Raw genomic sequence first — 25,668 nt, 5'->3', positions numbered from 1 at the left:
TAAAAATAAAAAAATATTATTTTAATATATTTTAAAAAATATATATATTTTTTAAAATACAATCTTTACCCTGTACAAAACATAATAATGCATGGACAGAGCAGAGCTTTCATGTGCATTCGAAAAGAACAAAACCAGGGGCATGTGATCAGTGCTTGGAGAGGATTTCCAAGTCTCATCGCTGTAGAATACACGTGGAACAGTTATCCGTCCGTGGATTAAGGAAAAAACTGACACCTCATTATTCTACCATTATCTTCTAATTACTTTTACTGATGTAACCTAAGCCGTATAAACATCCAAAAGGTAAAAAATAATCGGTTTTCAAGTTTAAAATGCTAGCAGAAGATTTGCATTTAATTCTCCAAATCAAACACATACTATTACCCAACTGTTTTGTTTCAAATTATTATTTTTTATATTTTTAAATTATTTTGATAAGTTAATGTAAAAAATAACCGTTTGTTAAGGGACTATTAAGAGCTTGTTGTTCGGGAATGTAGCTTCCAAAATTTTTGATTTTTTTTATATTTTTAAATTATTTTAATATGTTAATATTAAAATAAATTTTAAAAAATAAAAAAAATATTATTTAGATGTATTTTCTAACAAAAAAAACACTTTTAAAATAACCATTATCGTAATAATAAATATGTTCTTAAAATGAAATCATATATTCTTCTTTGCCAAAAGGAGATCATACCATGTGCATGCATCCTATATAATAAATTCATAACAAAAATAAATATAGAAAATATTTCTAAGTTTCGTTTGAAAATAAAAAGATATAACTAAGAGAGAGAAATCTTAGAAATATTTTTATTTTTTAAATATAACATGAGTTTTATTTTTTATTTTTTTCTGTGTTTTTTAAAAAAAATTTAGAAAATAACTAATAGTACTAATAGTAAAATAAGGATAAATATGGAATAAAAAAAATTCAGTTTCTTTCCTTCCAAGTTTTTACTAAGGTATGATTCCAAACTTCCAACTACCAAATTCCTTCACCCACTCTCCTCCCTGTCACGTACTCTTCACGTGCCTATTTGTTTCGTGGCGTCGTGCCCGTTTCTAATCCTTTTCTTAAGCCAGAAACAATAATAATAAAAAAAAGAGCGTGGAAAATTCAGGGCGGGGTACGTGATCAAAAGAGAAGGGAAAGTAAATAATAGCCGTGTGATCACGGTCTCTATATAGTGAGTAACACAGATGGTCACACCTACAAACTCTCTCCCCCTCTTTCTTTAGTTTTCTGTTCAGCTTTGCTTTTTCTTTTTTATTTGTCTGTCCTTCCCTTCTCCTCCTTCTTTTGGGGTCCCTTTCTCTCCCATTCTCCGAACGCTTCAACCCCCCTTCCCAAGATTTCTTCCTTTTCCTTTTCCTCCTTGCTGTGGTAAGTCTCTCTTCTACCATGCCCAATTGCTTCTCTTATTTTCTATCATTGTAATTTTATATTTTGTTCTCTCTGTTCGATTTATGTAGGTTTCTTGTGCTTGTGGTTTCTTTTGATACGACAAATTATTTCTTGCGACGTTAATTGTGTTTTGTAGGTGTTTAATTGCAGCCAGTGAAAGCTAGCGCTTAACTTCACACACCCACACACACACACACACACCCACACACACACACACACACATATATTCAATCAAACAGTTTTGTTGATTGTTAGTAAAATCTAGAAGTTTTTCCTTTTTATTTAATATTCAATCAAGCAGTTGTAATGATATGTTGGTTGGAAGTAATTGAAAAACAGAATTTATCGCGCTGAGTTCGTCGTCTTCTTCTTCTTTTCATGTTATTGTTTATCAAGTAAAATGAAAAATGGGATTTTTTTTTGCTGAGGGAGTTATTTGCATTACTATTTTTGTTTTGTTTTGTGTGGGTGTTGATCTTTTGGGTTTTGAAATTGGCAAGGTTAAAGAAAAAAGAAGATGATTTTGGTGATGAATTGTAGTCAGTGAAGGCTAGGCTTTAAAAGTCTAGTAATTGGCTGCTGCGCTGCCTCCTCTCTTCTGCCAGTAAATGGGCTGTTTTAGTTCCAAAGTACCAAGACAGTTCCCTGGACATGAGGACCCTGTTGCCCTTGCCTCTCAAACAGCTTGTAAGTTGCTGTTCTAGTTCTTTAATCTTTCCATTCATGGGGTTGCAAACTCATGGTTCTAAATCAATTTTTCGGGTTTCTCAAGTTCCTTCAACATAAAAACAGTTCAGCTCTAATTGGTTTATTGTGACATGTTAAGCCTATTTTTTTTTTTTTGGATATTGAGGAAACTTTCTTTTGTTTTGGAGAGGCCTAAAGATAAACTGTCTAGCCTAAAAAGGAAAGGAAATCTTAAAGAGAAATTATGTCGAATTAGGGTTCTTTTATTATATAATTTTGCAATGTTTTTTGAAACTATTGCTGTATTTGAAACCATTACTTTTTATTTCTTGAAAGTAACAGGTATGAAATTTTAGTGTCTGAAGTTAGCATGCCTTCATTTCCTTGTGTCCGTGTGCGATTGTACCTATGCATTCACATATCTGTACACGCTCCTTTTCTTGCTCTTGTTTTTTGTGATAGTCTTTGATCTGTATGCCATTTTTTTAATTCTGCAGTTAGTGTGAGTGAAGTTGAAGCGCTTTTTGAATTATACAAGAGCATTAGCAGTTCTGTGGTTGACGATGGGTTAATAAGCAAGGTATCATTAATGGTTTTTTTTTTTTAAAAAAAAAAACATACTCGTTTTTTCCTCATCTGTCGGTACTCTTTTTTTTTTTTTTGGTTTTAAATTTTTCTCTTCAGCAATGATGGTGCATTTTTGTGCATCTTCTTTTAGAGTTTCTTTATGTGGCAGTCTATGTTTGTGCTACCCCTGAAGGCTGTTGTTTCGAATTGGATAGTTCCAATTAAAGTTTAGAATTGCTGTTGAAAAACTATGTTTTCATGGCAAAAAAAAAAGAGGAATTTAGTTTTAGATATTTAATATCATTCAAGAAACGGATTTTCTGAAATTGGGTTCCATTTCTGCTCACATTGTGTGACGTGAAGCTCATTTGAAGACATAAGTAGGGGGGACTGTTTAACCTAGAGGATGTTATGCACTGATTAATGCTTCAGTTGCTCACAGATAGTAGTAGCATGTTGGATTTTAAAGCTGATCACGATGGCGCCCACACTGATGATAGTGATCTTTATGATTTTTGGCGACAAATCTCTTATGTAAATTGTTTTCTTTTTTCAACCATATATGATTAATCTCTGTCTCTGTGTATGCAGGAAGAGTTTCAGTTGGCCCTTTTCAAGAACAGAAAGAAAGAGAATCTCTTTGCAGATAGGGTATTCATGTTACCTTTTCTACTCTCTTTTATTGAGAAGAAAAAACATTTGAGCAGAGAAACAGCCCTTTGTAATGTTTAAAAAGCGTTATTTCATTTTTTTTCCTGACCTGCACTATAGTTATTGTTATCTTAATTGTATATGTTGAACATGGATCTGTCCTGAAATTCTATACGGAGCGAACTATTTCTTTTTTCTCTAAATTAATAATAAGTCTATAAGAAGAATCAATAAATCATTGCATCAAGTTAGAAACACCATGTAAGATTTGTATTTTTTTCATAACCAGCATTATAAACACTGCTCTGGTCACATTCCATTCAGTTGGATTGGTTTTAACATTCAAACAACTTTGCACGCAGATTTTTGACATGTTTGATGTTAAGCACAAGGGAGTCATTGATTTCAGTGATTTTGTTAGATCACTCAATGTCTTCCATCCCAATGCCTCACAAGAAGTCAAGATAGATTGTAAGTTGAATATATATTATGTGATGATCTTCAATTGCATAAACTGGAGTTGTCATTGTATTCTGCATGATCCGCTTCATTTCATTTTGCTGTCTGCTAACTTCTACTGTTTGGAATTTCTTGCAGTCTCATTCAAACTATATGATCTTGATAACACGGGATTCATTGAGCGCCAAGAGGTATGATTATATTTTTTTCTTAATTTTATGAATGTGATTTAGAATTCTTAGTTTTGCTTGTGGACTGAGAGAGAACCCCCCCCCCCCCCCCCCCTGCGGGTGTTAAGGGAAACAGAACCCCTATGCAAAGATGGTCTCTGGCTGCGTTACACCCCTTGTGCTGTTCTTTTACCTGCCACTTTTGTCTCCATATCCGAACTTTCACAGAAGTTGTGGATAATCAGTAGAGAGTATGGTTTGGTTGGGGTTTGAGCATATTTTAGGTTCAGTGTTTATCACTCTGAGGGAATAAAAGAGGCTCAACAGCTTTCCATACAAAATAGAAATGCCCTTTGGGGTCACTGCAAATCATTTAGCATTTACTTCCACTTTGTGGTTTGGCGTATCTGAGAAGTTTATATCATATATTTGTATTTGATTTTCCCCATCAATTTGGAGGTTGTAGTCTCCTTGTATGATAGACAACTCAAATAAATGATAATTAATTTCCTTTATTGTTGTTGGAAACTATCATTTTCACCAGCTGATGGTACTAACTGTAGCTTAAAAGATCACAGATGACTAAAATTTGGTTTCTCAGTATGAATTCAATATCTCTTTCATTCTTCTGATTCGAAATAGTTTTTTTGTCATCTGCCTATGGCATTTTTTTAATAATTCGATCAGATTTCTCTACGGCTTGCTTAGCTGGTCTTTCAAGATCATTAAGTTACATAATTGTTAGAATTGAAAAGCTTATTGAAGAGAAAGCGCAACACATCTTCCAGACTCATTTCTTTCATTTGATTATCCTTTTATCGAAACTATCTGCTGGCCTGCTGATTGTTTGTGATTGTTTGACAGGTTAAGCAAATGTTGATTGCACTTCTCTGTGAATCGGAAATGAAGTTAGCTGATGAGACAGTTGAGATAATTCTCGATAAGGTGAATTATTTTATCCATCAGAAATACTTTGGATTTTACATGTCTCTTTTAAGTGAATTGATTTCTTTTCTTTTAGCACTACACCAATTCAGGATCAACCACCTGTTCATCTGTTTAGGTTGAGATCCAGCATTGCCATGTAGTAGCGAAATAGTAAAAAACATTTATGATTTTCTCATTTAATCATCCAGGAGCAATTGAAAAGTTTAAGCTGCAGACAAATTATGATAGACCAAGAAACTGGAAAACTTAGACCCTGATAATAATCTCTCTAGGGAATGGTTTGTTCTGGGTGGTCCACACTTGTTATACCTACCATAAAGCAAAATGGTTTTTATGCCTCGTTGAACTATTGAGCCATCAGGCGGATGTTCATTGCATGATGACATGGTTTTTTCTGTTTGTCTCAATATTCGAGTATTTCTTTTATTTTTCAGTTTCCAAGAAACTCTTGACCAAGTTTTTATTTATTATTGGACAGACTTTCTTGGACGCTGATGTAGACAAAGATGGGAAGATAGACAAGTCTGAGTGGGAAACATTTGTCTGTAGAAATCCATCCTTGTTAAAGATAATGACCCTCCCCTACTTGAGGTATAAAATAAAACGTCTCTTAGTCCCATATTTATAATTTGCAGTTTGTTATCGAATTCTTCTTTCAATTATTCAGTTTTTTTTTCTTGCCTGAAATTAATGCAGGGATATCTCAACAACGTTCCCAAGTTTTGTTTTTAATTCTGAGGTGGATGAGATTGCTTCATAGAGGGAGAAGAGAGGAAGTAGCATAGGATGTCACTGCAATTAGATTGAAACACAAGCGCTTGATTTTTGAAAAAAAAAAGAGAAGTGTGTCTGTTTGAGTTGCAATCTTTCCACATTGACGAGTGAAATTAGTTTTTGTGGTTCTCATCTCAACTGCAAAGGCATTATTGCTCTAATCCATGCTGTAGCGAGTTAAAACTCTGCAGCAGTTATTAGAGTTGCATCACAGTTCTCTTTTGTTTGATTGTGGCTATCACTAAATTTTTTTGTCCATGTAACCATAAGAAATTCATTCAGTAGGATGGCGAGGAAAAGTGTAGATAAGGCTAGCCAATTGGTCCCTTGCAAAAACATTGAAGGAATGCATAAATAACTTCCATAGTCGTAAACAAAAAAACTATTTATTAATTACCTTTTCATTTCTTGAATAAGATAGTCATAGAATTGAGTTTTATTAAAGCTCTAACTAGCAAGAAGATTGATACTCTGACCCTCGATCGAGGCCTCAAGCAAGTCTTTTTTTTCTATTTTGTCCAACCTTAGTATAGCTTTTACTAGAGTTGAATGGGATTGTGCCAAGTTTATTACCTTAATATAGCTAAATGCAGCGGCTGAATTACGTCAAGTTTTGAAATTTTAACCTTTTATTTTGTAGGCTCAAATTATTATTGTTATTGTTATTTTTTTTCTAGGGAATCGTATAGGTTATTGAACCATTGGCCGAAGAGGCAATCCATAATCATACCAAGATGTGGCTAAGTGTAATAAAAAAAATCCCTTTAGAGATGACATTGCACGTTTACATTCTTCGATCTCATTACTGGCAAGTTAAAAAAAAGAAACTTGTCATGAAAAAGTCTGTCCAATAAAGGACATTCTTCCACCTACATTTGTCATTTCTTGGTATCGTGAAGCTCAAGGTTCATATAGACAAGCGGAAACCTTATTACAAATGGATAAAGGCGTAATATCATAAACCCACAATGTATTTAAGATTACAGCAATGCCACTAGATGAATCCATTTGACAACCATCACCGACTATCATAAAATTCCATTACAGCTCTAATGGTGTATTTATGGCACTAATATTGTCATGAAAAATTCCATTGCATCCAGGGTTCATGAACAGCTATGCGCGGGGTCTTTGTGCCTTCAGCTGTTCAGAAGACTACCTTGATTGCAGATCACAGTAAAGGATTTTCTTCCAAGAAAATCTTTGGAATATTTCGGTCATTAGGTGTATTTTGTGAACAGTATAAGCTTGTGGCTCTCCAGCGTTTTTCCAGTGGCAGTGATAGTCAGCCTGATGAGAGGATATGTTAACGAGGTTCCTCTGATGTTGTTCTTTTGAGAAAGCTTGAAGTTGCATTGCAGGATCATCAAGTAGATGAAGCTTAGATAACTTCTATTGACTTCAAGAATCAATATGGCTTTCCTGTGGGTTCCTAGGTCAGTAGGTTAATTTCTCTAGTTTCCTACTCATCTGACTCTCACTGGTTATAAGAAGCATGTGATCTGGTCTTCCTAACATTGAAAGGAAAAACGGATTTGATTCAGTTCCAGTCCTGACAAAGATCCCACTCTCCTTAGCTAGAGCTCATATGCCTGTTCCTACCTCTATGATTCTAAGGGTGACTAGAGAGGGAGAATATGCCCCCGTTGCATATATTATGGTCAGTGGTTTCACATACGGTGAAGATGGAGATTGGGACATGTCTGGCGTCAAATTTCTTGGTTCAGATGTGAGATGGTTTTCTACCTTTAAGTTCTAAAAGAAGCGTTCATGCTAAAGTGGTAAAACCTGATGCAATGGCATTCAATCTAGTTCTTGATGCTTGTGTGAGGTTCAAATCATCTCTGAAAGGCCAAGAAATAGTTGATTTGATGTCACAAACAGGTGTTATTGACAACGCACACTCGCCATTATTGTTGCCCAGATCCATGAAATGAATGGGCAGAGGGATGGGATCAAGAAATTGAAGGATAAAGTTGAAAGAGTGTGTGCTCCTTTATGATAGTTTGTTGAATTACACTTAAAGTTTGATGACATTGACTCTGCTGCAGAGCTCATTTTAGATATGCATAAACAAGAGCTTGTAATATTTTGGAGTGGAGAACTTCTCCTTAGTAACAGAGCCCTGGCAAAGCTTGTCAATGGATACAGAAAACATGGGAGAACTTCTGAGCTTTCAAAGCTTCTACTTTGCATTCAACAGGACTTTCATGCATTCGGCCAGTCCAGTTTATGTTCTGATGTTGATTGATTCTTGCATTCACTTAGGTTGGCTGGAAATGGCTCATGACATCTTGAACGACATGGATGCAGCTGGGGATCTCACAGGCTTTACCCAACATATGGCACTCTTAACTGCATATTACAGCAGAGAGATGTTCAAAGAAGCCAAGGCACGCTATGATAAATGAGGAAAGCTGGTTTTGTTATAAATTTGTCTGATGAGATTGTTGCCACTGCTTAGTCTTTCAGAAGCAGCAAATAACGCATCATCTTCCTCTAGTAAATCAGATCTGATCGACTTTTTAGTTCGAGAAATGAGAGAGGAAGAGAAGGCTATTCCTTCTGGGGTATCAAGAGCAACACTGGTAGCAAGGACTTCGAGGGGAGTAGGGATCTCTATGAGGTTTTGCCACTGGATTTTATCCGAGGAGCTTATTTTGAGAGAGCAATGGAGGTCAGTGGTTATATGGAAGAGTGTAATATGTATCGTGACAAGTGGATGTATAAAGATGACTTCTTGAAGCTTCATAAGAATCTATGTTGGAGTTTAAAAGCATCGGAGGCAAGCACTGAGGCTCAAAGAAAGAGCCTTGAGTGTGTCAAGGCATTCAGGAAGTGGGTTGGAATTGATTGATATCTACCTCAAGTTTTCAAGTGCTTAGGGCATCTGAAAACCAATGCCCTTGGTTGGCCTTACAAAGCTGAAGCTTTTTCTTGCAACAGTTTTGATCCATAGTAGCTGAATGTGAATGCCTCGGCATAAATTGTGGCAGTGCAAGGGAATTCTGGGTCAGATGGACCTGATGTTTTATAGCAATCATAATCCAAAAGGTTAGTAAAAAATCCATTCGTAGACCCTTCTATTTGGATGTAACTCGGCACCATCTGGTTGCTACAGATTCTTTGGATTACAAATAACTTGTTAAGTCGGCCTACAAACCCAACTGGCATTCATAGAAGTTTGGAGGCTTGAATAAGATGGTCATCTGGCTGTGAAATGATTTTTTCTCTGCAGGGTAGCATGGTTCTCTGCTGATAAGCGAAGAGAGATAGAGAACTCGTGTTTAAATGAAATGAATTATCCAAATTGTAAGGTAAAACATGAGGGGAGTGCGGCAAAATATTCCCCTCATATATTTTTCTTTTAAATTTATAGTAAAATCTAAAATAAAAACAGTGGATAATATTATTTACAGTAAATAATATGAATGATATTCACCTCCACACGTTTTAATTATTTAAAGTAAACTTCTATCATAAACTCAACCAACCGGATTTAATATTTTTTTTATTTTAAATATATAGCAAACTTAGAAAAAAAATTAAATAAAATCGTCAACGATAAAACATAAAGATGTAAATAATACGGTTGGAGAAAGTTTATTTTATAATGTTCATTTCATATATTTTCCCTTTAAATTTATAACAAAACCAATAAAGATAAAAAAAATAAAATGAATAATGCATTTAGCCAACCATAATAAAACATGAGGAGATAAATAGTGTGACTCACCCCGCACGCTTTAGATTATAAGTAATTAATGCTGGTATCTTTATATGTTTTTAGTCTTTGCATGCTTACAATTATGTTTTCTGGTTTATTTTTATTTTTTAGACATGCATGCTCTTGGTGTGACAAACTAATATTTTTGAAAAACGGATCATGTTCAACAATTAGAATAAGAGAACGAATGCAAATATTGGTTCAAACTATAAGGCATTCTTTAGCGTGATGGCTTTAGCATCATCTCTTACAGCACCTGATTTTTTCCTTCCTTCCTTCTCCATCTTGCTTGCTGAACAGTGGAATCTCCTTGCAAGAGGTTTTGGAGCACCTGTTCCTCGCTCGAATGCTTTCACACAAGTAAAACCTGAGAATATATATATATTTTTTAAAAAAACATGATTCTAGCAATATTTTTTTCTGGGACAGTACGTAGTGCCTAGTTTACTTTATCAATGATTTGGGATATGAATCCATACCTGTCCAAAAGTTTTGGTGAATCTCCTTTAATGACAAATCTGTTGTAGAACCATATGTTATCTGTCAGTTGTGTGATCTATGTATTTTATTTCTCATTTTGTAATAAAAGGAGAGTTATTTACCTCTAAATATTGATTTTGTTGATGACCCAACATATAAAGTCCTCTTTACGAGGTTCCATAGCAATTCTCTGGGAACAATAATGGGGTCATAACTAGATTTGTGATCAGCAAATACCTGCGTGGTGGTAAATATACTTTTTTTCAGAGTAATAACTTGATGTTAAACGCTAGCTTATGGCTTCAAATACCTACAACTGGAACTCTCTCTTTCCTCTTTTTTTTCCCTTTGAATGTACTCACCTCATTAACTTGAAAATATGTGCCATTGAGTGGAAAGCTTCCCTTCAGAGCTGTCCTGCATGGTATCTGCGCATGTGTTCTTTTGCATTAGTTCATTACACAATCGACTTGATTATTCTGACAATAACAACATGAACATAAACACAGTTTTCGCTTACCAAAATTGTTCCACGAACTATACCAGCTTGTTGTTCTCGAATACCTTCACAAGCAAAACATGTTTTCTGATCACAGAGTTGTGATCCCTGCGAGCTGCATAATTTCTCTGGTTGCTGGCTTGAATTCGGAGTTTCACCTGGCATGAAGCATTGCCCCAGGTTTAATTAAATACTCTCATTTAGCAAGAATGAATCAAGAGAACTAGAAAATTACCAAGTAAATCCATCATTTACTTCAACTTTTAAAAATATTCTGAATGTTTTGCAATATTGCATGTGATGCTATTGTTGGACGACTTGGATAAACCAGCCTTTCTTCCAGTATTATATCATAAAAGTGTACCTGGTTGCCATATAGCGAGAAGGTAAGGTACTGAATCATCCCTTTCTCGTTTGTCTAGCTGTATGATTTAGAGTACAGTCAGAAATGGAGTTAAAGCAAGCAGGTACATTAATTTATTACATCGCAAAGTGTCAGGGAACTCTAACTCACCCCAACCAAAATCTCATGATTATCTGGAAGTTCATACCTACATTAGAGTAAAAAATCAATTAGCATATAAGATTAAATCTAAACAAACTGTTCCTATACTTGTGTTCATAGAGAGATTATACTAATTTATGGACATGAATAAGAAATTTCTACTTACACTTGATGTTCAGTCCGCAAAGAGGTCACACGCTTCATTTTAGGTGCTGACAATGGAGTAGTCCCCACAGAAACTAAAGCTTGCGACATAGAATTGCTGTATGGAGACTTTTTCCCATCTGGGTTGAACTCTTCACGATTGAGTTTGATAGTGGGGATCTCTTCATCTTCAATACATCCATCCCATGAAAAATCTTCAATGTCCTCTTCTTGTTGTGGTGATTTTGGCTCTTCAACTATGGGTTTGCAAGTGTGAACATCTCGACGAGATTCTGTAGTTCTGTTGGCATCTAAAAGGGTAACTGACATTGGATTTTTGACATCACAATTGTTTCCAAGTGAACTAGAATTTCTACTAGGCTTGCTGGTAACAATTGATTGGTCCACACTTTTCTTTGACGGTCCTGGTAGGGAAAGATTGGCAGCACTGCAATCAATTTCTTATGTTAGATTTTATGCGAATAACAAACCATCAGTAAAAAAGAATCTAAAGGTGTCGAGATTTTTAATATTTCCTGTAGTAAGATTTAATAACGAGAATTGAAGAGATGAGTTTCAAACCTTGATTGTGCACTTGCATAATGTCTGCATTCTGCTTTCATTGGACAAGCATGGCACCTTGGGTTTTCCTTTGTGCAGAATACCTGCATAAATTCCAAGGCGCATTGTTACCATTACCTTTTCTAGATTAGAATCAAAATTTTAAAAACAAAACTAGAAATATAGTGTGATGACAGACCTTTCCAAAGGTTATCATGTGATAGTGCAGTTCATAGCTGCTTTGGCAAGTATATGGAGTCAGTAATTGTTTCTTGGTTATCACGAAAAAGCAGCTCATAATCGAATGGAATGCACAGATGTGAAACAAATAGTTCAAACGGAAATTTGAGAATTACAGTGTTCTATGGTCAAGCTCGCATAGTCGGGGCCAGAGGTATTTCTGAATGGTGTCCAATATCGGAAACCTGCACCAAAACAATATCTCATTTCATTTGAACTCCGAAAATATCAGCTGCGAAGCTTATCGGTGTATGGTACTTACTCTTCTATAAGGTGGAACTGAAGGCTTCCAGGGAGTGCTTTCAGGGGAACCCATCCTAAACGAACCGCTATCCGAGCAACATTTACATCAACCTTGTCAAAGAAATAAAGATTGTTGCGTTTATAGGCAAGTTTAATTGGTAAACGAGTAATTGCTGCATTGATTTTGTGACTTACCGGAAAGGCAACCTGTTGAAGAGACAAAAGTCGTACACATTCCACGCTTTTCAAGCCCAATCCCATGAACTCCAACAGGTAATCCCTGTAAGTAGAAGACAAGGTAGTGAAGAAAGATGGAAGATTTGTGAAGAAAGTAAGTCGTATCCGTCTTGGATGAGTTTCTTATATGTGGACTTACTTCACATCATCAGGTGGAGCATATCGTAACCATTCGAGATCTATGCTTTTATGCATGTCAACAACTCGATCCAGAAATTGCTGTAAAATGATGGGGTTATTGTTATATTCAGAAGAAAATAACCGAGTTAAGAGATGATAAATTCTGACTAGAAAGTATAGAACATGTAGCAAATTCCAAAACCTTGATTCTTCCCGCAATAATAGTTTGCTGACCACGTCCTTCGATGATGCTGGCAACTTTGCTGGTTTCTGAAAAGAATGAAGAGAAAGATTGAATTTACCAGAGTAATTGTTATTGATACTGAATCATATACTTATACAGGGAGGCTGCAACTGATTCCTACAAGTCAGGAATCAGTTGCTGCATTGTAGCTTCAGTAGCGACATATTAGGCATTACAATGGAAAGTGAATAAATACATATCTTCTATTTTATACAACTCTGCTATTCTATACACGGGAATATTTCATTTCCTAACACTCCCCCTCAAGTTGGAGAGTGGATATCCTGCACTCCTAACTTGCTAACCATAGGAACAAAGATCTCTTTTCCCAGGGGCTTAGTCAAGACATCTGCTAGTTGATGTGCAGAGTCGACATGTTTTGTAGTAATGGAACCATCTTGAATCTTGTCTCGGATGTAGTGACAATCCATTTCAATGTGCCTAGTTCTCTCATGAAACACTGGATTGGCTGCAATGTGTAATGCAGCTTTATTGTCACAATATAGTAAGGCAGATTCACGGTGTGAAATTCCCAAGTCTTTCAGTAGACATCGCAACCATGTTAACTCACAGCAGGCTCCTGTCATTGCTCGGTATTCTGCTTCAGCAGAAGAAAGCGAAACTGTTTTCTGGCGCTTCGACCTCCAGGATATCAGTGAAGGTCCAAGAAAAACACAATAGCCTGTTGTAGATCTCCTAGTGAGTGGACAGCCTGCCCAATCTGAGTCACAATAAGCTCTCAATTTTAAATCACTCTTCGAAGAGAAAAATAAGCCTCGGCCAGGTGCACCTTTTAGATATCGAACAACTCGAAGAGCTGCCTCCATATGAAGTTTTCGGGGCTGCTGCATAAATCTACTCAAGACATGTACAACATACGTTATGTCTGGCCTTGATACAGTCAAATAAATTAACCGACCCACCAATCTTCTATACCGGTTTGTATCCTTGAGCAGGGTGCTCTTGTCTGATAATTTCAAGCCCCGTTCCATAGGAGTATTAATAGGAGCAGCACCTGACAAACCTGCATCCTCAATGACTTCCAGTGCATATTTACGTTGTGAAATGAAAATTCCATTCTTTGAAGTAGACACCTCAATTCCAAGAAAGTATTTTAAATCACCAAGATCTTTGATATGAAAATGTTTATGCAGGAATTGTTTAGTTGCAGCAATGTTAACCAGATCATTTCCAGTGATCAAGATATCATCAACGTATATCAAGAGAACAGTAAAGGACATACCCTGCTTCCTGGTGAATAGAGAATAATCTGCTCTTGATTGTATAAAACCAGCAGAATGCATAGCTTCGGAAAATTTGGCAAACCACTGGCGGGATGCCTGTTTTAAACCGTAAAGGGACTTGTGGAGGCGACAAACTAGATGATCCTCCCCCTGGCGCCGAAGACCTGGTGGCAGAGACATATATATCTCCTCAGCTAAGTCTCCGTGAAGGAAAGCATTGTGGACGTCCATCTGGTGCAGGGGCCAGCCATGAGCTGCAGTTAAGGCAAGTAAACAACGGACAGAGATTATTTTGGCAGTAGGAGAAAATGTATCATGATAGTCGACTCCTGCCATTTGAGTGAAACCTTGGGCGACTAAACGAGCTTTGTACCGCTCGACAGAACCATCCGAATGGTGTTTAATTTTGTAGACCCATCTGCAGCCAATTGGTGTCTTGCCTGACGGCAGGGAGGTGAGAGACCAAGTGCCATTGGCTTGGAGAGCATCCAGTTCGGAGCGCATGGCCTGCTGCCATTCAGGATGAACAACAGCCTCTGCATAAGACTTAGGCTCTGGGATGGTGCTGAGCTGAGCAACAAATGCGTGATATGCAGGAGTATAACGATGATATGAAACAAAGTTGGCCATGGGATATCGCGTACCTTTGGATGGACCTGGCAGTAAGGTGGCTGATTGGTTGGAGGAAACATTGGAGCAGACAAAGTCGTTGAGCTTGGCTGGTGGAGCAGTATGGCGACTGGAGCGACGAAGTGGGGCGGGCTCGGGTGGTGGTGGATTTTCAGAAGGCCAACTGGGTTCAGGTGGGGCGGGTTCGGGTGGTGGTGTATTTTCAGCTGGGGGAATTGGGTCAGAAGGCCGAGGGCGACGTGTATAGGTGCGGAGGATGGGTGGAGGCTGGGGTGATGAGGGGTGGGGATTTGAGGAGGCAAATGGCGGTGAACAGGAAGGTGCAGGTGCTGTAACAGGAGGAGAAGTTTGTGGACTGGAATAAAGAGAAGTCGTGGCATGAGTTAGAAGAGGAATAGGACCAAATTCAATGGGTGAAGGATGTTGAACAAAACCGGGTTTGACAGATGCATAAGGAAAAATATGTTCATGAAAGCGCACATCGCGACTAGTGAAAATTTTTTTGGAAGATAAATCAAATAATTTATATGCCTTTTGACCGGTAGGATAACCAATAAAAATTGAGGGCATTGAGCGAAAGTCAAATTTGTGAGAAGGATGTACATTGGTAGCATAAGCTAAGCAACCAAAAACCCGGATATGAGAAAAAGAAGGCGGTTTTGAATAGAGAAGTTCAAATGGAGTTTTGAAGGAGAGCACTGAGGAAGGGAGTCGATTGATGATGTGGACAGCAGTAAGAGCACACTCTCCCCAAAATTGGGCTGGGAGTTGAGCTTGAAATTTCAAAGCTCGAGCTACTTGTAAGATGTGACGATGTTTGCGTTCCACAACCCCATTTTGTTGAGGTGTGTAAACACAGGAATGCTGAAAAATTACACCCTTATCTTGAAAAAAGGAACGAAGTGATATAAATTCACCACCATTATCACTTCGGAAAATTTTAATAGGAGATTCAAATTGTGTGAGAACATAACTGAAAAAGCGTTTTATAAGAGATTGAGCTTCAGTTTTGTGTCGCATCAAAAATATCCATGTGAAACGTGTATAATCATCAACGATAGTAAGAAAATAATAAGCACCAGAAATGGAAGGGTGTCGATAACGACCCCAAATGTCACAATGAATTATTTCAAAAGGTTTTATAGAGGAAATGACACTAGAATTGAAAGGCAAGCGACTTTGCTTAGCCAAAGGACAAATAGGACAAACATGACTGGATTGAACAGAAAAATTTAAAAATTGTTGGGCAATGAAACTTAAACGATGAGGTGAGATATGGCCTAAGCGTTTATGCCAGAGATCAGTGGATGAGATGGTGAGGTTGCAGGCTGGTCGATGTAATGGTTGGGAAGGTTGAACCATAGATTTCTTCGTTGCTATTGCCACCAAGTAGTATAGTCCGTCACGTTGTTTACCCAAACCAATCATCCTCCTCGTAGCCAGATCCTGCAAAATACACCAATAAGGGAAAAAGGTTACCGAACAATTCAAACCTCTTGTCAAACGACTGACTGACATCAAGTCAACTTTGAATGTGGGTACACAAAGCACGTCATGCAAATAATAAGTGGAATTCAGAGGCAATGATCCCTTTGCAACAATATTAGCTGTTTCCCCGCTAGGCAGTAATACAGGAGGCAATGAGCAATTGTTATCTCGTTGAAAAAATGATTGAGATGATGAAGAAATATGATCCGTTGCCCCGCTATCAATAATCCAACTGCGGGAAGCAATTTTAGGCAAACCTGGTTTGGTTACAGTAGTTGCAGCATGTGCTTGAGAACTGGATTCGGCGCCTTTGTCATTAAGAAGAGATAAGAGCTGCTTCAATTGGGTCTCTGAAATTCCAACAACAGACTTGCCATTTTCTTTAGCAAAACTTTCTGACACATGGTTTGCTGCAGATTTGTTGTTATGGTTGAAGCGTCTGGCTGAATTGTGCTTTGCCTTGGGGTGCCCTGCTGGATACCCATGGAGCTCATAACAGGTTTGGACCCAATGTCCCGGTTCTCCACAGTGGGAACAATGAGGCCGTCCTCGTCTAGGTCCAAACCGGCGTCTGTCCTGTTCAAATCTGCGTCCTCCACTGAAATTATCTGTCAATCTGTCTTGCGATCTAAAGGAATGGTAGGAACGCTCACCTTTGTCATTAAACTTACTGTTGTTGCTTTGAACCGCCATGGCTGCACTGTTAACGGAATCATTGATGGTGTGTGCTGAACTCAAAAGGCGTTGCTTTTCTTCTTGAGAGACAAAGGAATAAGCTTGCCGAACTGAAGGAAGGGGATTCATCAAGAGAACTTGTCCACGAACAGCACTGTAAGACTCATTCAAACCCATCAGAAATTGCATTAATCTTTGTTGATCTTGTTGCGCCCCATGTAGTGAATCATTGTAGGAAGCAAGTTCATCCCACAGTCCCTTCAATTTTGTGTAATACACCGAAACAGAAAGTTGTTCCTGCCTAAAACAAGCGATATCTCGCTGAATTTCAAACATACGGGGTGCATTGCTTTGAGAAAATCGGTCATGAAGGTCTTCCCAAACTTCATGGGCGGTAGAGTAGTATATCACGCTATCTGAAATCTCTGGATTGAGAGTGTTAATAATCCATGAATGGACCATATCATTGCATCGAGACCAAGCCGCATATCCTTCAGGATCAGTTTCTTCTGAAGGGGCTTTGATTGAGCCATTAACAAAACTTAGCTTGTTTTTAGAATTCAAGGCCAGGGTCATAGCCCTTTTCCAAGTAGAATAGTTGTCTCCATTCAAGGGTTTGGAAATCAAAACCAAACCTGGATGATCTGAATGGTGAGTGAAATAGGGATTTGACAGATTCCCTCTTGAAAAATCTGTATGAGCTTCTAGGTTTGATGACGTTTCATTGTTGGTCATGGTGGCTGAAGAAGAGAGATGCTAGGCGAGAGATTTAATTGCAGTAATGGATTAGGATTCTAAGCCAGCTCTGATACCATGAAAAGAATGAAGAGAAAGATTGAATTTACCAGAGTAATTGTTATTGATACTGAATCATATACTTATACAGGGAGGCTGCAACTGATTCCTACAAGTCAGGAATCAGTTGCTGCATTGTAGCTTCAGTAGCGACATATTAGGCATTACAATGGAAAGTGAATAAATACATATCTTCTATTTTATACAACTCTGCTATTCTATACACGGGAATATTTCATTTCCTAACAGTTTCTGCTTGTCTTACTGCCTCCCAATCCACCGAATCCATCTGATCCTTGCTTCTTGGTCTAGAATAGATCTTTCCTAAACTCTCCCAGTTCCTCCTTCTAAGTACCACATCTTTAACAATTTTATTCTTCCCTCTCGGAATTGTCTTTTTAGTCTCCTTAAAAGCTGTTTTCCTATTCGGGCTTCTGTTTTTCTTTTCAGTTTCATTCCCGCTCTGTCTTTTCACCACTTCATGAGGCAAACATATAGGCTGTTCGGTTGGTAAATTTTGAGGCTGTCTTCGCACCACTTCACGAGGCAAGCACATAGGATTTTCAACTAGTAAATATTGAGACACAAGATTCATATCTGGTTCAGGTTCTGATCTCACAATACCATTCTGTCTATGCACCTCTTCCTGGAGCAAGCATATAGCCCTTTCGGCGGGTAAATCTTTGGGTCCATGATTCATATCTGGTTCAGATTCTGATCTCACAACACTATTCTGTCCTTGCTCGTCTTCTTGAAGCAAGCACGTATCCTTTTCGGCCGGCAAATCTTTGTGTCCTTGATTCATATCCGGTTCAGGTTCTGATCTCACAATACCATTCCGTCTTTGTACCTCTTCTTGAAGCAAGCATGTAGCCTTTTCGGCTGGTAAATTTTTGGACCCATGATTCATATCTGGTTCAGGTACTTCTGTGACAAAATATCGGTTTCCATCTGCATCATAAGTTGCTCCAATGGATGTCATGCTGCTCTCAATTGGTTTTTGGCCATCTATGGTCATTGACGCTTGTTGATTACTCGTTGACTGAACTGGAAAATTTTCAACAAGTGACATGTATGCAGCACTGCCAACCATAGCAACAAGTTAAACAAAGTTCCCTTCATTAATTGTGTATTGTTTTTCTATGAGCAACATTCCATTAGAAAAAAAAAAGCCAGATAACTTTTATTTTGTACCTTGATAGGTGGTCTGACACATTTTGGGTTAGGAAAACTCCTACCACTGAGTCCACAACAGAACCTTTCCACTGTCTGAATCTCCTATCACCTGTGAGGCATGTATTGTCTACTTTAGTTAAATATATCTTTCTAAATTTAATACAGATATATAAGTTATGACTAAGGAATTGAAAGTTCCTTTCGAAGTGTTTTTCTTAAAAATTGCAAAAACAGCACTGATTTATTAACTTGGTTCTTGATGTCTATGTTAAAAACTTAAAAGACAACTAGGATGGAAAATTAACAATATTGTCAAGTATAGAGATGACGGCACATTCTCAGATTGTTCATCAAATTCAGGATTCATTAGCTAGGGATCAGCTAGTCCAAATTCAATATATTATCGACATATACATACCAAGAAGGCAACGGATGTTCAGATTAGATGACGAATTTCTTCAATTTCCCAAATAAATAATGGGATGGCTATGCTAAGAAAAAACAAGAAAGTAAAGGTATGGCATGTTGAACTGTTATTTCCAGAGAAGAAAGTGCCTCAAACAATTCTCAATCAAAAGATGTAAAGCAATGGTAGTCAGCAAGAAAGTACCTAGAAACTGATGCGACCGAGAAGTAAACGCATCTATTCGTCCATTGAAAGTTATTTTTTCTCTTTGCCACCATTCTTTCCTTTTTCCATCCTCTTCTTCACCCTCTCCACTATCTATTTTCATTAGTTGGTTCCACCTTCTCAATGACTCTGGATCTAGATCAACTTCATGTCTTGCTCTTCCACGACCCCAATAGGGAATTAAAGCATTCTGTCCGTCAACTACATGTTCCGGTTTACTTTTTGGTCTGCCAGGACCCCTTTTTTCACTCTTATTGTCATTGATGCTTGAATTCCGTAGTAGATCACCAAGTTTATCCATTACAGCATGCTTAACTGTCTTAAGAAGAATCCCACTTTCGTCATCGAAAAGTTTCGGTCCAGCTGCAAAATATTTTTACCCATCGTCACTTCCACATCTAGACGATAAAGTTTAATAAAAGAACTTGCGAAAGCCATGGTGTAAAGCTTCTGTAAATCTTTCAGAATTGAGAAAGTACTGCTAGTGGGATGGGAGTGGATGAAGAAGCATGTATTGCCGAGCTGCCAATTTGTGCTGCTTTCACCAGTGGAACAAAATAAAACAGAAATACTATGAAGAAAAAAAAATCGAATTCACCCACATGAATATACCCTACGTATATTTTGAGAAGAAACTGTGATCACTGGAAAATTTAGAAGATTTTTACTCTGTTTTTGTTTGATGGAAAGTGAATGCATAAATACTAGTTACATTCGATGTTGAGCAAAAGAAGCTAGAAAACGTATTATTAGTAAGTAGTACCCCAGGAGTTACAAGTTCCTTGGCTTGGAATTTTATCTCTTGCTGCTTGATTCCCAGAGCTGCTTGATAGAATTATATTAGGTCAGTATAAAAGCAAGATCGTTGTATGTTTCTTCAACTAAGAGTCCGACCATTGCTCTTGACACTTGCGAAGAAAGGTCAGAAGTTAATTACTAATCAAAACTATCAACTGACAGTCTCTACACTAGTTTCATGATGTCTTGACTCTAGTTTCTCTTGTCATCCTTCTTTTCCCTCTCACAACTAGAAATGCTCAGCATTTTTTGCACATTATTTGCTAGTTCCCTCTACAAGAAAATTGTTTTTCTTTGTCCATAACCTCCAATCAATTCTAGTTGATGACAGATTTTCCACTGGCACAGAATTTTAGAAGTTCTATAGATGTCCCAAAACCCCAATGCTCTTATCCACTTCGAATATATTTGGGATAGTAACTGTTATCAGATATAAACAACACACATCACAGAAAAAAAAAGATTTAAAAAAAGTTGAAATGAATGCTAGAAAATAAGGTAAACAATTTACATTAGCATCGCAACAGAGATTTTAGTAGAGGGAAGCTAACGTACGTTTTATTGATTTGTCGGTGATTCGGATCTTCTTTTTCCGCGACTGTTGTTTGCTTTTGCCATCTTCAAACTTTGATTTTGCAGCAGAGGGTCTCATCTCAGAGTAGCTTGGTGCTTTAGCCTCACAGACTATTTGAACTCCATTAACTTCATTGGTTAGAGCTTGTTTAAGAGAAAGCCCTTCCTCAACGCATCCCTCTGCTAGAGTTTCGCGGTTTTCTCCATTTAGTTTGTCGGTTATTTGAAACTCTTGTTCTCCAGGAATGGGTATATGATCCCGAGGAGCTGTTTCTAAATCCTTCCCTTTCTCTGCGAATCTTGCATTGAGAGAAGTGGGATCGACTCTTGGAGTAAACACCTTAGATCTCTTCTTTCTTTCATGGCAACTAAAGTGAGACGACCACAAAGAGCTGAACAGGTTCAATTTACGCCCCCTCTTGATCATTTTTTTCATGCATCTTTTAGGAACATTAGGCCCAACCTCTCTGCTATTGCCGACACAGGAGTCTACTCTAAATACCCTTCTATAAGCCTGTAATGAATTATATTGACACCCAGGTTTCGGCCAAAATTTTCCTGCAGACCTCATTTCACGAACGTTCCATCTTAGTTCATTCTCATTTGACTTGAACCCCAATTTATCATCACTCAACAAAACCATTGATCCACTATCGTTATCCATGCCAGGCTGCATAGTCGAATCTTTATTGTCATCTTTCAAATCATGGTTGACATTGCTAACCATAGCCATCTTGTTGTCATCAACTGGCAGATTTTCCATCTTTGGAATTTCAGCAACTTCTTTATGATGCTCTCTCACTGAACTCTCTTGGCTATTTCTGAGAGGAGGAGGAGCTTTCTCAACACACTTCCTCTTCTCCTTTGTCTCTTGCATACATTTCGGAGTTGCAAGCTTTGACATCTTTTTAGGAGTTCGTTTTGGTTTACCTTCAACAGCTACTTTCGTTCTATGTTTCTTCCTCTTGGGTTTCTTCACTGGCCTTTTGTTCTGATCCATGCCATTTCTTGGTCTTTTGCTGCCACTTTTCTTTGGCAATGGAGTCGAAATCGCAACTTGCTCAACTGGATTTGAGCACCCAATATGATCAAGCATCTCATAATTCATACGAGAGATTGTACCATGTTCTGTATCTTGTTCTTTACCATCTGCATACCAATTCATCAGGTAAGAAAATACCGATTGTTTAGAATTCTTACGAGGTAATTACTACTGTATCCAACATATTTTATTAGTCAAACTATCACTAGTTCCTAGAACAAAAGGAAGAACAGAAAAAGAACAATAACTAATTCAAGAAAAGAATTACTTCCATGTGCACAGACAAGATAATACTATAAAGAAAAAAAATTGACATCACTTACAAGGAAGCACACAACATTTTTCTCTGTATCTATCACTCTCCTCCAGGTCTGGAATAGACAAAAGATTATGGTTTTCAGATTGAAAACCCTCTTCGGACAGACCTCCTGAGTCTCCGAAGATTTGAGTACCATGAACAGAAGCGGTAGAATTACCGTTCCAGTCATAGATGCTTTCTTTCAAATCTATCTGAAAAACAGCACCAGTTTCCAAATACTTGCAATTGTTGGGATGTTCATTCTTGCTTGTGGAAGCCGCGGCAGTAATAATTGCACAAATGGGGTCTCGAGCCTCTTCTGCTGCGATTCTTCCCAGAAAACTTTGTGAACCACGTTCCGAGAACCTTTTAACATAGACCGGTCGTGGCCTTGCTGACAGAGGCGGGGGCTTTTCTGGAGTTACTGGAGCACCAACATTCTGTATAGCAGGCTCCCTTTTCTCCATTGCACTGCCAAGTTCTTTGCCTTTTTGTTTCCTCTGATATACCTTTAGTGTTGACAAGCTTATTATACAATCCTAGTACCAATCAAGCCATTTTCCTTTCTTTTTTAATAAAAAAAACCCCTTTTTACAGCAACAGATTAAGAAAAGTTCTTGTGGACAAAAAATAAAATAAAATAATTCCTGATAAAATTGCAACTGAGATTGGAGAATATAATATCTGAAAACACAGTGTAGGCGAGTAAAGACAGGAAAAAATCAGAACAGAATTGCATGGAGCGAAAACGTCAATATGCCTCTGCTGTGATCTCGGTTGGTTACGAAGGTAGAGGGGAAAAAACGAGAGACATGTATTGGAGAGATTTGTTTGACGACCTGCAAAGCAAACGTAGTTATGTTCTTAAGGAGACAGCTAGAGCTGGCATGAGTGTTTTTTCACTACAGTTAATTAACCTGGTGGAGGATTTTTATTAAAAGCTTCCGCTTTGATTTTTACCAAACTAATGATACTCTTTTTTTTTTAATCAATGAGAATTGTACCAATTAGATATTTTTGAACTATTAAAATTTTAATATCAAAAATAAATTTTAAAAAATAAAAAAATATTATTTTAATATATTTTTAATTAAAAATATTTTAAAATCTAAAAATACTGAGGAGGTTGTTTTACTGATGGTATTTAAATAATTTCATTGGAGGCTAATGGTATTTGATTTGGCTCTTAATTAATAGCTTAAAATACTACCATTAAAGGTCAAATCTAAAATGTGTTCTCAAGATTTTGTCCATTTATAATTAAGAATCTTTAAAGGAAAATATAAAATGACAAAATCACTGTAGACATATATAATACTCCATCATTTCTCCTGTAAAGAGAGTTTTATTGGATTTGTTTATATAGATTAAGAAATACATTAAATATCATATCAACTCCTACATTTTTATTATATTTATTACATTGCCTTTTAAATTAAAACCTAATGTAGTTAAATATATATAAAAATACGTACGTGAATTCAATTTTTAAGAAGAATAGAGTAGTAAAACTTGGTATTCAGTTATTTTCCTTTTTAATACATATATTTTGAAACATCTGAATAAACAAAATTTCCACATAATAACCTTATAATTAATATTTAGATAATTTAATTAGATAGATTTTAATTCTTAACTTCTTCTTTCTTTTTACTTCTTCTTTTAAATCTTTTTTACTCTGCATCAACTTTGGTATCAAAACATAATTTTTCTTAGTTATTCATGTAATTAAACAATCCACTTATTCAAGTTCTTGAAATTGAATAACAGTTCGTAAACCCTGAAATTTGTGGGACTTCTCATCAACAATGATAAAGAAAGTGTTGTGGTACATTATAAAAAGTCAAGTAATAGTTACGTCCAATAGTAAGAGCTTAAGAGAGACGTGAAGGAGAAATGAATTGTATATGAATGAGAAAGGATTGTATAGGGAGAGTTTCTGTCAATTTTCCATATGTCCTATACTTTTATTTCTAATTATCTTTTATATTATTTTTTAAAAAAAGTTAAAAAGTCAAACAAAATTGATAATCATTCACAAGTTCTAAGTTATCTCACTTACCTTTATCCATCAACTCAGCATAAATGTATTTGAATGATGAATCATCCAAATATAATTATCGAAAAGCATCAAATCCTATAGAAATGAAACCTCTTATATTGCCCATTTATATACTTTAAAACTTCATGATTAGTGATTAGAATAAATTTTTTTTGTACAAGGTAATTTTGTTAATGTTTACGACTCTAAATAATAACATAATACTCTAGATCATACGTTGAGTAGTTTTTCTTTGAGATAGACAAACTTCTAATTAAAAAAGATAATTAGTCGTCAATCTTCAATCTTGGCAAAGGACTCCTCTAATGCCTATCCTAAATACATTATAGTTTACCTCAAATAGTTTCTCAAAGTCTACAATTGCTAAAATAGAAGCTTTAGTCATTTTTTGCTTAACTAATTGAAAATTGGATTCATCTCTATATGTCCATTAAAAGATACACCCATTGAAACACTTTATATAGGTGCAATGAAGGAATTGAGGTTTCTAATGAATCTCCTATAGAAGGATGCAAGTACATGAAAGTGTTAGACATCATGAACATTCTTTGAAGTTGGCCACTCTATAATTATAGAAATCTTGGATTGATCAGCCTGAACACCATCAACACACACAATAAACCCTAGAAAAGCTTAAGTGTTGGTAAAGAACTTAGACTTTTTATGGTTCACAAACAATTGCTCGTCTTAAAGTATCAAAAATAGCTCATAGATGCTCTAAATAAGACTATATAGTGAGGCTAAATCGAAATGTTATTGAAATAAACCATAAAGAATTCGCTCATAAATGGCTTTAATACCTGATGAATGAACCTCATAAAAGTGCTGGTAGCATTGGATAGACAAAATGATATAACCATCTATTCATATAACTCATATTGTGTTTTGAAAGTTGTCTTCCACTTATCTCTTAGCTTGATTTTTATCTAGTTGTAATTGTTGACCTTTGGGTATATTAATATTTTATGTATTTTGATGATAACAATTAAATGAAATTGAACTAATAATATGCTTAATTAAGAATAAGTTAAAACAGGATTATATGAAGATCATTAACAAGCATGGAGAATTAAATGAAGAACATGTCTAAGATACAAAGCAAATGAAGACTTAGTTATTAAGGATTCATTTTAGTACAAATTATGTACATCTTTATATCTAACTTGATGGTACAAATAAAAATGAATTCACACACTTCACATTACATGCATTATAGGATTGATATTTATTTAGTTAGTTCAAGATTCACCAGGCTTAAAACTATAAAATTAGATTTTAAGTTGAATCAGTCGATCGTTTATTCAAGTGATGAAAAAAGACCTGGTGAGAATCCACAAGGGACACTATAATCTTTGGCTTGGGTTTGTAAAGAATACAATACTCAAGACCAGTTTGGTCTTTGAGGAGTGTTATTAAGTGAGCTATAAGGATATAAGCTTCAATTGTATTATCTACTCTTTGAGAAAATATTGTTATATTTCAAACAAATTGTAATCCTTCAAGAGTTTAAGTGAACAATTCTTGGTCATTAGTGAGGTACATCATCAAGATGAAAAATCTTGAAGAGAATATTTTTTTAAGTGATG

General features: G+C 36.5%; 3 protein-coding genes across 6 annotated transcripts; 2 read left to right on the top strand and 1 right to left on the bottom strand.

Moving 5' to 3' along the window:
- The first annotated feature begins 1,219 nt into the window (after positions 1-1,219).
- On the top strand, positions 1,220-5,892 carry LOC18096760 (calcineurin B-like protein 9). 3 transcript variants are annotated; one of them, XM_024596787.2, is made up of 9 exons: positions 1,220-1,393; positions 1,922-2,101; positions 2,599-2,681; positions 3,260-3,319; positions 3,682-3,790; positions 3,917-3,969; positions 4,813-4,893; positions 5,375-5,487; positions 5,593-5,892. In XM_024596787.2, exons 2-9 carry the CDS (start codon positions 2,023-2,025, stop codon positions 5,654-5,656), a joined length of 642 nt encoding a protein of 213 aa, XP_024452555.1. In that variant the 5' UTR covers positions 1,220-1,393; positions 1,922-2,022; the 3' UTR covers positions 5,657-5,892. The 3 variants fall into 3 exon arrangements, with proteins under 3 accessions (XP_024452555.1, XP_006385374.1, XP_052305915.1); XM_006385312.3 differs by having other exon boundaries at positions 1,221-1,393; positions 1,915-2,101; XM_052449955.1 differs by lacking the exons at positions 1,220-1,393; positions 2,599-2,681 and having other exon boundaries at positions 1,924-2,101.
- Positions 5,893-6,032: 140 nt separating this feature from the next.
- On the top strand, positions 6,033-8,706 carry LOC112326830 (pentatricopeptide repeat-containing protein At4g17616). The gene is given in 7 exon segments (XM_052449986.1): positions 6,033-7,209; positions 7,212-7,290; positions 7,292-7,575; positions 7,578-7,660; positions 7,697-7,915; positions 7,917-8,220; positions 8,223-8,706. Coding segments are annotated over 7 exon segments (1,695 nt in total). The 5' UTR covers positions 6,033-6,788; the 3' UTR covers positions 8,528-8,706.
- Positions 8,707-9,443: 737 nt separating this feature from the next.
- On the bottom strand, positions 9,444-22,867 carry LOC18096762 (protein ROS1A-like). 2 transcript variants are annotated; one of them, XM_024582765.2, is made up of 20 exons: positions 22,046-22,865; positions 20,663-21,829; positions 19,289-19,672; positions 18,697-18,787; positions 17,758-18,584; positions 12,629-12,699; positions 12,446-12,525; positions 12,265-12,349; positions 12,089-12,180; positions 11,943-12,011; positions 11,786-11,822; positions 11,608-11,690; positions 11,048-11,473; positions 10,891-10,927; positions 10,741-10,798; positions 10,398-10,534; positions 10,240-10,305; positions 10,000-10,114; positions 9,877-9,915; positions 9,444-9,764 (listed from the first exon to the last, which is right to left on the bottom strand). In XM_024582765.2, exons 1-20 carry the CDS (start codon positions 22,485-22,487, stop codon positions 9,604-9,606), a joined length of 4,467 nt encoding a protein of 1,488 aa, XP_024438533.2. In that variant the 5' UTR covers positions 22,488-22,865; the 3' UTR covers positions 9,444-9,603. The 2 variants fall into 2 exon arrangements, with proteins under 2 accessions (XP_024438533.2, XP_052308707.1); XM_052452747.1 differs by lacking the exon at positions 10,000-10,114 and having other exon boundaries at positions 9,654-9,764; positions 22,046-22,867.
- Between the last annotated feature and the right edge of the window lie 2,801 nt (positions 22,868-25,668).

The sequence above is a fragment of the Populus trichocarpa genome, chromosome 1 (assembly GCF_000002775.5).
Source record: "Populus trichocarpa isolate Nisqually-1 chromosome 1, P.trichocarpa_v4.1, whole genome shotgun sequence".
NCBI classification, from domain to species: domain Eukaryota; kingdom Viridiplantae; phylum Streptophyta; class Magnoliopsida; order Malpighiales; family Salicaceae; genus Populus; species Populus trichocarpa.
Note: the sequence above shows the minus strand (reverse complement) of the source record. Positions and strands in the feature narration are given on the sequence as shown.